Genomic DNA, 13,626 nt, shown 5'->3' with positions numbered 1-13,626 from the left:
CATTATTTGAGGTCTGAATAATTGCATCTTACTTTTTAGTTTGAACATTTGTCATTTTCAGTAAATGTATGCCCTGGCATAAATGTTGTCAATAGTTTAAAGAATGAAACAAAAATGTTCATTTTACTCAAACATTGAAAGAAAATGTATATTTTAAATTTCAATATTTTAATTACATCTATTCATATAATTCATTGACTTTTTAAATCAACAACACAGCTTATTGGAATGGTTATCATGAAGTATCACTGCTTCTGTTAATCTTATTTTTTAAAGCAATATATCCATTTCTTATTTTTCTTATTTTTCTTTTAGAGGGAACAAGTAATAGGATAGAAAACTCCCATCCTTTCTGCTGCACCACACGGAGGTTGGAATAGGTCTACATTAGATTAAGACATATATTGATATTTATTCAGAAAAGCATAGTTTTAACCAACTTTATTTGATACCTTTAAGGAGGGGAATTAGCATTTTCAGTCTTCCTTGTCATTGATGTTCTCATAACATGGTCACACGGTCAAAATAATTGTTTTAATCAATTTTAACACCGTCTTCATTTGACTTTTTTGACACATAGTGATGCCTTTGACTCCGAACATGGTTTAGTGGACCAGCAGTCTCCTGTGAAAATATAGCATAAATGAGACACAGGGTTGTTAGAGGAACACAAGAAATTACATTATGTTGAGTTGGAAGATGTTGTATAAATATAAGACAAGTGAATGAGAGGTTTTGTTGTTTACCAGTAGTTTTTGAAATCATGATGCAGTCATCAGTATTACCCGCAACTTGGTTTGGCTGTCCAGTGCACCAGTGTTTATCACCAAGAGTCGATCCATCAGTCCACAGGTAAGTGTCTTCCTAGATCATAATAATAGTATAAAAAAACACATTAAAGTAGCATTTTCTTAAGATGAAAATCCCAGCTTATTAATTACCAAAACACAGTCAGAAAGTCCAATCCATGTATCCGGAACAGAAGTCACTTGCCCCGCAATGTAAGTCTTGATCATGGCTTTCTCATCAGCACTTTTAATCGATGCAAGATTTGCATTCATCGTCAGGCAGTTTTTCTAAATGTAAAAAAAAAAGGTTCATTATGCTCGAACTAACACAAACATAATTTGAAAAGTAAAAAAAAACTATGATTATGGGGCAGGTTTACTAAGACATGTGCTAGTTATGGGGTGAACAAATTAAAAGAAGCAAAGATGATGTGGCAATGTTAATCTGAGGTTGTGTGTTTCACCAGACCCCTGACAACATAAACTCTACTAAACTGTTTGAGCTGCGATATGAAAATGTTACCCAAAGCCTCTTTAGTTTAATACATTTGGCACAACAGCCTCACTTCCTGTACTGGTCTAGATTTTATAGGTCGCAATATGGGCATCAATGATGTTTGTTTTTATTAAACGAAACACGTACATTTTACATGTCTTATAGGGTCAAATGCACTAAATAACAGGTTAGCTTCTATTCTTTTCTGAATTGTAGATACTTTTAGTCTTCATGATGACCTAATCTTTTTCATTGCTTGTACATTGTTTACCTTTGGTTCTACATTTTTAACAAGTTGGCCAATATTCTATTCTTAAAGTGTGTGCATTTGTGTATACAACTATTACAACACACAATTTAAATACAGCCATGAGTGGAGAATAACACATATAAACTCAACGCCTGAATCTAAAACATAGCAAAATAAAACTGGGTGCCAATGACAAACACTGAATTTACATCACATAAGATTTAAAAAGTGGGGAACACACTCTCTTTGATAAATTCAGTTGATATTTTTAGTGTGATGACATTTTTTTAGATACAGACAAGCCTCCACTTAAACGGCAATTGTGAATTTGTTGGAAACATTAAGGTCACCTCAGCTTTAGCCCAAGTCATTGTTGTCTGGACAAGGATGAAACACCGGCCGTGGAACTCTTTCCAGCCACGGGGACATTTAGGGAATGCTCCATCAATCGTGCAGAATTCTGAAGTCACACAGTGTGGTTTGAATGCAACATCAAGAAACACATTAGCAATTTAATAATAAAAGGTCAGTCTCTATCAAGAAAACACAAGAAGTATTTCACCGTAAAAAATGTATGTTTATTTCAATCTTTAATTCCCAATAGCTTGCTAAAATGTTTTTTTGTCTTCTCCAAAAAATTAATTTCAAATGCTGACTCTAGTTAGCTTTAAGGACACACTCACCTGCTGATGTCAGAAGGATAAAGGCGAAAATAAGTAAGGACACAGTCAGAATCTTCATTGTGTAGATGATAAAAATCAATCTGAGAGGAGAGCAGAGGAGTTGTGAATCACTCAACTAGGATTGTTAAGACGACGGAGAAGAGAAGGTTTCATTAAACCACAAATGACATCGCTTTTATCTCACTGACCTGACACTGTTTGTTTACTGGCAACATGATTTTAGGTCAACAAATCAAAGGGCACTGCAACAAAGCCCTCAAACTACTATTTATTATTGGCCAACGGTTAATTCGTTGATGAAAAATAACTTTGTTTAAATTAAGAATATTAAAAAAGATGTTTCTTTTATTCGGCAGTATGCAAAAATCGGATTAACATGCAGGTGATTTTAGTTGTACATCATTGGGTTTGTAAATCCAATTGGTTCTTTAGACGTTCGCATTGATGGTGGAATTAATCATAGTGGTAATCTAATAAAGTTGCACATATAAAATAGAATAGTTGTAGACACGCCTATTTAAATCCAAGCTTGCAGTTTTCTTCCTTTCCTGCTTGGAATGATGGTCCTGTGCTTTGCCTTTACAGTGTTAAAAATGTGTTTTTTTAAAGTGTTTTATCCTTAAAAATAACCCAAACAAATTTAACTAAAAAGGGTCATACACTATCAATATCTCCATTCTATGCCATATTTGTGGATTTTCAGGATTTTTCCAGACAGAATCATGTAGATGATTATGGATCTGTTGGCACTGTCAAGGAAAGGTGAAGGAGATTCTTGATCCAGGAGCCACTCCAGAGGCACTTGGGCTCTTGAGATGGAGAGGAAAAGGGAGTATAAAAACAAACACACCTACTGTTTGTTTTTTTTGTTCTTCAGGTCATGTCAGCCTGTTATTTAGGCCTGATCAAATGTTGACAGAAGAATCACGTGCGTTTGCTAGCAGCAGCCTTAACATTATGACCACCTGTTAATAATGTGTTTTTAATGCACTGAAGGTGCATGGATTGACCAAAGCATTAAAAAAGAAATGTCATCATATTTAACTGTACCACATATTATGTAAGCTAAACAAAAGAACTTCAAGTTGTTTCTTATTAAATTAATTGTTTTACTGACAATGTTTCTTAAAGATGTATTCAGGAGCAGGGGCCCTGTGGTTTCTGTCCAATGTCCTGGACAGGTCACCTGGTGTGGCTCCACACCATGTTTTGCGCCCATCTTCGAAAAGTGGCACACAGTTGTCATTTAATTTTTAGGCATGATCATTATTATGCCAAGTACTTAACAAACACAGTTTTTAATGACTGCTTGTTCCAGCCACTTTCACTTGCCAAAACCTGTAACTGAATAGATAACTGGGCCACTGATTGGGATCTCTGTCTTAGGGCGAGGAGAACATGAAGTGCTGTTGATGGTGGCATCAAATACTCTACACATCTTGGCCGAAAAACCATTGAATGATTTGATGATTGTCAGGTGTTCAAAGTTGAGAGACCAAGATGCGGAAGTAGTTCAGAGCTCCAGGTAGAAAATCCAAAGCGGTTTAATCACAAAAAGGTATAAATCCAAAACATGCCCAAGAACAGGTGTCAAGAAACAAAAACGTATCCACAAATGAAAACGGGTACACAGGACGCAGGCAGGGGCGCGCGGCTGGCCGACAACTAAAAGAGGATCAAGAAAAAACTCACGTTAGAACTAAAGATGCTGACAACTTCAGAATAGGAACAGTCCAAAAACACAGTAGATTGGTCCAGAGACAAACGGAGAAGCCAAACCTAAGTCAGGAGACGAAATACTCTGGCGGATTCTTCCGGAATGAGATGCTCCTTAAGAATGGGAAGAACCCACCAAGAAATCAACTGAAGACTGTGCACACCTGCCTGTGCCTGTCATAGCACCACCTGGCGCTCTACCTGGTTTCTCTAGGTGCAGATGAATGTTCCAAGTGAGTGGATGTCAATGGAGTTTGAGGTGATAATGGGGATGAAGGAGATGACGTTGAGACAGTCAGGAACGAAAGGGTCAAAGTTCTTTCGACGAGGGGACCAAGCGATTGCGTTCGGTCCACCGAACATTCTGATGAATCACCGTGTCGGCTTCCTGGTTGTAGACACCTCAATTGAACGCCTGTAATGCTCACTTCACTGAGGGGAAGTCTTTTAGGTCAGGAGCACTTGCTTCTTACAGGGAGGAAAGGATGATTCACAGGTTGATTGCTTCTTGATGGAGATTCGCAGTCGGGGAGCCGTACTGCGAATATGGGAACAATCGGACTGGTCGGGTCAAGATTGAAAAAGACTCACCAAAACTTTGCGGAGTCTGGCAGGATGCTGATTCTTATCAGCGGGTCCTTCAGCGCGGTCCTCAGTTTGGGCTTGCAGGAGCTGAAGTCAGGAGGCCGGAGTTTCGTCTTGAAGACAAAGTTCGTAATGACCCAGTTTATCACGCTGGAGGTGACAAACTCTGATGTTACGAGGTACACCCTGATGTTAGAAGGGTACGCTCTTTTCTTTAAGAGGAACAACATGATTTTGCTAAGTTGAACAGCAGTTCTTATGCTGAAACTCAGCGATCGTAAAAATGGCAAACCCTTATGATTGGTTGACGTTTCTTCGGCGGGAAAAGGATCCTCCAAACTGACTCCCACCGTCCCAGTTGTCTTTTCTTCCCGTCACCCAAGAAAAATCAAACGTACATTAAAAATGCTTTAAATCGATTTGTTCTTTCTAGATTCTTTTCCCACGGAGCACGGACATTAAACATGACAAATTTAGGATAAGTATTAACAAAATAAAGGTTTTGATAATGATTCATTCAATTCTTATATTTCATATGTGATTTCTTTCTTCATTTTAAAACGTCAAACATCTTGCGCGCACACACACACACACACACCAAACTTCTGGAAAGGCGGCCAAACTTCTTACCCTTCTTGCTTTGGGAACTCGGGCTTAAGGAACTTATTGCCTTGAACCATCACCCTTCCTGCTGTGATTACTCAGGCAAGGTTGTAAAACTGCAAATACCACCTTGTCTGGTGTTGTCTTAGCGTGGAGGAATGTTGACACAGATCCTGAGGAGTGGATTAGCTTTCAAAGATGGTTTCCATTGAACATAGTTCATTACAAACGTGGGGTGGACCTTGAGTTAGGGAGGAAGCTTGAGCTGCACGGCAGAGGGGCTGATAACCCTTTAAATCTCCAAAGGACAAATGAACCTGGGAGCCAGCTTGCAGGATTCCACCTGGAGAGGAAGATCCCGGGTAGACAACCAAACCCTTTGGCCTGGCGAGTAGCCAAGAGCCAGTTACTGGTGGCAGTTCGGGACAAAGCGGCCCTGGCGTGAGTCCACGCCGAGCGGCAGCATCGAAGATGGGCTCTTACAGACGGTACTGCTGCTTCTCTCTCCTGAGAGGGAAACAGGGGTATTTGGAAACCATGCGCTACCATGAATGGAGACATCCTGGTGGCTGATGAGGTCAGGGAATTGTGCACATATTCCACCCAAGGGAGGTAAAGGCATCAGGAAGCAGCGTGGCGAGCAGATACGGTCCTGGTTGGCCCTCTCGGTCTGCCGTTGCTCTGAGGGTGGTAGGCAGATGAGAGGCTTGGAGTAGCCCCTGAGGACTTACAGAAGGCCTTCCAGACCCGGGAGGAAAACTGCAGACCCCGGTCCGAGACAATGTCCAGGGGTATTTCATGGAGTCTGAATACATGTTGCACCAGGACGTCAGCTGTCTCCATTGCTGACGGCAACTTGGGTAAGGGGATGAAGTGCACCAACAGAAGGGGTTGCAGAAGACCAGAAGGAGGGCTTCGAGAAGACTTTCCGCGAGCGCAGACGGAACAAGCAGCCACAAATTCCCTGACATCCCGAGCCATGTCCGGCCACCAGAGTCTCTGTTTAAGAATTAATAAGGTTCTGGTAACTCCTGGGTGGTAGGTTGCCTTGTGGCTGTGTCCCCATTGTAGGAACGGACCGCCTTGGGAACAAACAGTCGGTCAGGTGGAGCAGAGTTTGGTCCTGGATCCCTTTCCAATGCCTCTTGGACTAGTCTTTCGACGTTCCAGCGAGCGGCCCTTAGAAAACACTTCTCTGGCAGGATTGTGTCAACCTCAACGTCGGTCTGGGGAGGTTCAAACTGACGTGACAGAGCATCAGGCTTCATGTTCTTGCTGCCGGGGCGATAGGTCGGGGAAAAATCAAAACGTCCAAGAAAAAGTGCCCACCTGGCCTGACGAGAATTCAAACGCTTTGCATCTCTCAAATAAGTCAGGTTCTTATGGTCCATAAGGACTAGAAAAGGTACCTCAGAGCCCTCCAACCAGTGCCTCCACTCCTGAAGAGCTGCCACCACCACCAGGAGTTCCCTGTTCCCGATGTCGTAGTTGCCCTCAGCCGGTGACAACTTTCGTGAGAAAAAGGCACAGGGGTGCACCTTTTCATCCTCAGAGCAACGCTGGGAGAGCCCTGCACCAATGCCAGTGTCAGAGGCTGACGCCTCGATGATAAACTGTCTTGTTGGGTCAGGATGGCGCAGGATGGGTGCCAAGGAGAACAAGGAGTAAGTAAGTAATTCTTATTTATATAGCGCTTTTCTAGACCAGGGTCACAAAGCGCTTAAACAATCGAAACAATATTCAATAAAGTATAAACTTTAAAGATCAAGATAAAACTGATAACACAACAGGAGTTCCAGAAAATCAAGGAAAAGCCTGAACAAATAGAAACGTCTTAAGATGTTTCTTAAAGGAGTCAGTAGACTCCATCAAGCACAAAGAGAGAGGAAGATTGTTCCAAAGCTTAGGAGCAACAGCCTGAAAAGATTTCTCTCCTCTGGTCTGGTGGTCAGGAGCACAACCTGTTAATAGCCTCCTCAGCCTCGACCGACCAGAGGAAGGGACTTAGTGGATGTGAGCCGTGTGTGGGGAGCAGCAACCTGGCTATAGAAAGCTGAGGGCCTGAGGGTACAGGAGCAGAACGAAGACACTGTGAGTGACAGGAAGAACTCCAACCCAAGACAGAATAATTCACCCAGTCAAAGTGAGGGTTGTGAAGACAGAGCCAAGGCAGACCAAGAACTAACGGAGAGGAGGGAGAGGAAATCACAAAGAAACGATTAACTTCAGAATGGTTACCCGAAATAGTGAGGGAAAGGGACCTAGTCTCGTGAGTAACGTCAGTCAGGGGTCTGCCATCAATGGCAAAGATCGGTCGGGGGACGTCAAGTTCAACCAAGGAAACGTTAAGGGAAAGAGCGAAGTCCTTGTCAATAAAGTTGTCGTCAGTGCCAGGATCTATTAGAACAGTCTCAGCAGTGGAAATCATGGCGAACGTCAAGAGTGTAGGTAGAGTGATACGGTCAGAAGGGTCAGGGGAAGAGAGGGTGTGTCCCACCTGAGCACTGACCTTAGGACGACTAGGACAGAAACCTAGTCTGTGACCAGACTCTCCACAGTACAGGCACAAACCCCCTTGTTAGCCTGTGTGAACGCTGTTACGCTAACAAGAGCCTCTACACCATAAGGTTCATCTCGAGTGGCCAGCCGATCCTTGACAGAGTAATTTAACCTGTGAGAGCGGGCTCATTCCATCCACTCTCTGCAGCTAAGATCCGTAAACTTATAGAATATTGCCCAACAGAATCATCACCCTGTTTTGGGCAAAGTAATTTGCTAGCAGAAACTGCAGGAGAACGATATGGCAGGTCGAAAACACGGCGCATTTCATCAGTGAAACACATAGTCATAGTATGTAAGTAGATAAAACCGGAGACTTAGATTCCCATAGAGAAGTGGCCCAATCAGCTGATCTACCACGGAGATTTATTAAATACGCGATCTTAGCACGACCAGTAGAATAAGACAACGGCTGCTGGTTAAAAACTAACTGACACTGGAAATATATAAATCCAAAACGTGCCCAAGAACGGGTGTCAAGCAACAAAACGTATCCACAAAAATTAGAACAGGTTCACGGGAAACTCAGGACGCAGGCAGGGGCTCGGCTGGCCGACCAATAAGAGGATCAAGAAAAAAACTCACGTAAGAACTGAAGATGCTGACAACGTCAGAATAGGAACAGTCCAAAAACACAGTAGATTGGTCCAGAGACAAACGGAGGAGCCAAACCTAAGTCAGGAGACGAAATTCTCTGGCAGATTCTTCCGGGGCGAGATGCTCCTTAAGAATGGGAAGAACCTGCGAAGAGATCAGCCAAAGACCGTGCGCACCTGCCTGCGCCTGTCACAGAAAGTAAACAAAAACAAGGGCATGAAATGGTCAACATGACAAGGATAAGAGACTGAGTAAATTAACCACAAAATCAAATCAATAGCGAGACAAAAGGGGAGAAAGATTTCTCCTGCAGAATAAATGTGGAACAGTTCCTCCTGAATAACATTTGTATAAATAAGGTCTGAATCAGCTGATCTGTTGTGTGGAGTACCCCAAAATTCTGTTTTGGGTCTTATATTGTTTTTGCTGTACTATATTCCCTTGGGTAAATCATTCAGAGAGTTCCTGGTGTTTCTTACCTAATTTTTGCTGATTAGATCCAGCTTTAATGCTCGTTTGATCCAACTGAAGCCCAGAAGCTGGGAAGTTTAATCAATTGTTAGAAATCAAACAGTGGCTAGGTGAAAAGACTTTGCAGCTAAGTGTGGACAAAAACAAAATTCTGGTTATTGCTCCTGATGATAAGGTTTCAGGATCATTACTTGGGTGACTTAGTAAGTAATTTGTATTTATATAGCACTCAGTCTGTCAAACTGAGCCTAAGAAACCTGGGTGTTGTATTTGACAACGACATGTCTCTAGTTCAACACTGCAAAAAAATGTTTCTGTTAACTGAGAAAAATATCTAAATTAAGGAAAATTTTGTCACAACATCATCTGGATCTTATAATAATGATAATAATACATTTTATTTGGAGGCGCCTTTCAGGTCACCCAAGGTCACCTTACAAAAAAGGAGTGATAAAAGATCATAGTATCAATAAAAACAAAACAAACAAAACATCGAGATAAAAGTGAGTGCAGTGCAGAGTGTCTGGTTTATAGGGAGTGTGCCAGTTTGAACAGGTGGGTTTTAAGTTGAGATTTGAATGTTGTGATGGAGTCTGACTGTCTTATGTGTGGTGGGAGGGAGTTCCAGAGTTTTGGTGCTGAGCAGCTGAACGCTCGGGCACCCATCGTGCTGAGGCGTGACGTGGGGGTGGTTAACAGTCCAGCAGAGGTGGAGCGGAGGGAACGGGAGGGAGTGTAATCATGGAGAAGGTCGCGGAGGTAAGTGGGGGCTAGGTTGTGGAGAGCTTTGTAGGTGAGGAGAAGATTTTTGTAGTGGATGCGGTATTGAACCGGGAGCCAGTGGAGTTGGATGAGAACAGGGGTGATATGGTCAGATGATTTGGTGCGGATGATGATCCGGGCGGCTGAGTTCTGAATGATCTGCAGTCTGTTGATGAGTTTGGTGGGGAGTCCGGTGAGAAGGGCGTTGCAGTAGTCGATGCGTGATGTGACAAATGAGTGGACCAGGATTTCAATGCTAGATTGGGTCAGTGATGGGCGGAGTCTGGAGATGTTGCGGAGGTGGAAGAATGCGGTCCGGGTGATGTTTTGAATATGGGGTGCAAATGAGAGGGTGTAGTCCAGTATGACGCCGAGGCTCTTGACTTGGTGGGAGAAGGGTACAGGGAATCCGTCGATGATGATGGGTGTGGCTGGGGTGTGTTGTGATTTGGCGAGGGTGGATTTGGAGCCGATGAGCAGGGCCTCGGTCTTGTTGCCGTTAAGTTTTAAAAAGTTCCTGCTCATCCAGCTCCGGATGTCTTCTAGGCAGGTGATGAGGGAGGTGGGAGGGATGGCAACGGTGGGTTTGGTGGAGATGTAGACCTGTGTGTCGTCAGCGTAACAGTGGAAATGGACCCCATGGTGACGGAGGAGTGTGCCCAGGGGGAGGAGGTAGATGGTGAACAGGAGTGGACCCAAGACTGACCCCTGGGGGACACCCAGTGAAACACCCGAACACCCATACTTGTGGTGGCTTAGTTGAACAAATTGTTGACGGTCGGTGAGGTAGGAAGTGAACCAGGAGAGTGCAGCACCAGTGATCCCAATGCCAGCCAGGCGGTCCAGGAGCAGACGGTGGGAGATGGTGTCGAATGCTGCGCTGAGGTCGAGGAGGATGAGAATGGTGAGCAATCCGGAGTCAGCTGCATGGAGGAGGTCGTTGGTGATTTTGACTAGGGCTGTTTCAGTGCTGTGTTTAGGACGGAAGCCGGACTGGAAGGGTTCGTGGAGATTGTTTGTGTCAAGGTGGGACTGTAATTGTGCGGCAACCACCCTTTCAAGGGTTTTGGAAATGAAGGGGAGGTTGGAGATGGGCCGGTAGTGGTTGAGGTCAGCAGGATCAGCACTGGGTTTTTTCAGGATTGGTGTGATGGCAGCCAGTTTGAGAGAGGGGGGTACGGTACCTGTAGTGAGGGAGGAGTTAATTATGTTGGTGATCATGGGGGAAATGGATGGCAGACATGCTTTGACAAGGGAGGTGGGAAGAGGGTCGAGCTGACAGGTGGTGGTTTTGGCCTTGCGGATGAGTTCTGAGACGGTCAGTTCTGTTACTGGGGTGAAGTCAGAGAGGGAGCTGATGGGAGGTTGGCCAGTGATCATCCAGGGTGGGTCGTCAGAGGGAGTGCGAGATGTGGCCAGTTGTTGGTGAATGGTGTTGATCTTGGAGCTGAAGAAGTCCAGGAAGGCAGTGCACTGATTGGCGGAAATGTCTGGAGGGAGGGTTTTAGGAGGCTGAAGTAAGTGGCTGATTGTTGAGAAAAGGACTCTGCTGTTACCTGTACCGGTGTTGAAGAGGTTGGAGTAGTATGAGGATTTGGCAGTAGTGAGGGCGTTCTTGTAGTGATGGAGGTGGTCCGAGTACATCTGACGGTGTACAGTGAGTCCAGTCTTTTTGTAGAGTCGCTCCAGTCGACGGCCAGTGGCTTTGAGCTGGCGGAGCTCAGGGGTGAACCAGGGAGCAGTGTGGGTGAATGAGACTGAGCGGGTTTTCAGGGGGGCCAGGGTGGTGAGGGAGGAGGAGAGGCAGTTGTTGTAGTGAGTCACCAGGTCAGTCAGGGAGGATGCTGAGGGGGGGCTGGGGTAGGAGCTGATCAGGGAGGAGAGATCTGTGGTGTTGATATGTTTGATGTTCCTGAAGGAGATGGTCCGTTGTTCCTTGGCTTTGTGTAGTTGGGTGTAAATGTCAAAAAGTACGGCTTTGTGGTCGGAAATGGGAAAATCAATGACATCAAGGTTAGTGGGAGTGATGTCAGTGCAGCAGATTAAGTCCAGTATGTGACCTTTGTTATGGGTTGGGAGGTTGACATGTTGTGTGATGCCAAGACAGTCCAGGAGTGATGTGAAGTCGTTAGCAAACGTACAGGATGGGTTGTCAATGTGGATGTTGAAATCACCAAGGAGGATAACAGTGGGGGACATTGCACATACAGATGTTAATAGTGATGAGAATTCATTGAGGAAAACGGCAGAGGGTTTTGGTGGTCTGTATATGGTGACAATGATAGTGGGTTTGGGGCCTGTGAGTTTTACAGCTAGACATTCAAAGGAGGAGTGATGGGGGACTGTGACAGCAGTGACTTTGATGTTATCACGGAGGAGGAGAGCGAGGCCACCCCCCCTCCCAGTGGCACGGGGTTTACTAATAAAAGAGAAACCTGATGGGACAGCCTCATTAAGATGGGAGAAGTCGTTTGGTTGCTGCCAGGTCTCAGTGAGGCAGAGAATGTCTAGGCTCTGGTCAACAATAAAGTCAGCTATCAGCAGGGCCTTATTACTGAGGGATCTGGTGTTGAGTAGACAGAGTTTCAGACAGGTGAGTGGAGTGTAACAGGTTGCTTTAAGCACGGGGGACAGCACACTGTGATTGACAGGACTGACAGGACGGGCTGTGCGAGGAGGGGGGCGGGGCCCAGTGGACCAGAAAGAGCGGATGTTTGTGTTGCTATTGTGAGTGACCTGAAAGTTCCGTCCAGAGCCTCGGTGGATGTATCTTGGTCGTTTCAGGATGTAGTGGTGGGATGCAAGCTGAGGTGGGGGGGTCCTTGAGAAGATCCGGAGACGTAACTTCTCCGTTGCCGAGTAACGGAGCGGCAGAGATGCGCTCGTGAGAGCCGAGCAGAGCGCAAGCCAGAGGAACAGGTTAAAAGTCCACATGATGTGAAGTCGGCGGCGACGTAATCCAGCGCTAGATGATGATCCAGGTGGTGATGGTGAAGCCACAGAGCCAGCACAGCGGAGGCAGAGGAGTGGAGCGTGCCGGTTGTAGCTTCGCTGGAGCCGGGGAAGTCAGTTGGACGGCGGCGGGGGTTAGCAGCAGCCTGGCCGGCCAGCAGGTGAACACTGTCGGGTAGCGGTGTAGCAGGGAGGCGGCGTCCTCCGCGTTGACAGCAATCCGCGGGCGCAGGTAAACGCCCAGGAGAGCTGGCAGGGTGGCAGCGGACCGGTCCGAACTGGCGTGCTTCGTGGGGCACACCGGCGCAGGCTATCCAGCTACAGAGTGCGGAGAGGAGCCACCACAGGTGAGCCCTGTGTCGGCGGAGCTAGCTTCTGGCTAGCGAGTCAGGCAGTAGCAGCAGGCAGGCAGGCAGAGACTAAACTGCCGTTTCAGTGTCGCAGAGTGGAAGATCGAGCGGGCCGAATCAAGCAGATGGGTTCGAGGTCCAACATTCATAAAAGACTAAGCTTGATAAATCAATATGAAACGTCAAAATAGCGAAAATAACGAAAATAACAAAAACCAGGGGAGGCGCGGCAGCAGCTTGCCAGCGGTCCCTCACACCTTACATTAAATGAGAGCAACAGGCTCAGAGGATAATCCATGTATTTGTGTCTACTCGTCTGGACTATTGTAACAGTTTATTTTAATGTCTAAACAAGAAGAATCTGAAGAAAAGTGGGCAACGTTCATGACACTCTTGTGGGAATACATATCTGCCTGTAACTTAAATAAGACAAAATTTTCCAAACAGCTGGTCCACATGAGGTTGAGTAGAAAATAAGTGTGGATTAAATAAGTTTGAATTTTGGGGGAACTATCACTTTAGGATGAATAATAAATCAGACTCAATTTCCATGGTATATCATTGCCATACAAATATTAAATGTAACATTTTATAAATGTTGAAACTATATGTAACCGATCCTAAACACTGGCCCGGGAAGTAACGGTGGAATGGTTTGAATCGGTATCCAGCAACGCCACTTTAGGCCTTGCACCTAAAGATGCAAACCCACGAACCTGTGCGTGGAAACCTCCAGCAAATGAATACAGGCCCACAAACACCAGTACCAGAAAATATAATTTATTGAGTAGCCAGACAATGCAGCGAATCACTT

The 13,626-nt window shown here is 45.1% G+C and overlaps 1 protein-coding gene across 1 annotated transcript; it reads right to left on the bottom strand.

Moving 5' to 3' along the window:
* Positions 1 to 9,276: 9,276 nt before the first annotated feature.
* On the bottom strand, positions 9,277 to 11,709 carry LOC148082908 (uncharacterized). The gene has a single exon (XM_087790250.1). It carries the CDS (start codon positions 11,707 to 11,709, stop codon positions 9,277 to 9,279), a length of 2,433 nt encoding a protein of 810 aa, XP_087646376.1.
* Positions 11,710 to 13,626: the final 1,917 nt, after the last annotated feature.

The sequence above is a fragment of the Callionymus lyra genome, chromosome 4, assembly GCF_982586985.1.
Source record: "Callionymus lyra chromosome 4, fCalLyr1.hap1.1, whole genome shotgun sequence".
NCBI classification, from domain to species: domain Eukaryota; kingdom Metazoa; phylum Chordata; class Actinopteri; order Syngnathiformes; family Callionymidae; genus Callionymus; species Callionymus lyra.
Note: the sequence above shows the minus strand (reverse complement) of the source record. Positions and strands in the feature narration are given on the sequence as shown.

What these genes read in the sequence shown, in the direction of transcription:
- LOC148082908 (XM_087790250.1), bottom strand. Translation starts at nt 11,709, where the DNA reads ATGTCCCCCACTGTTATCCTCCTTGGTGATTTCAACATCCACATTGAC.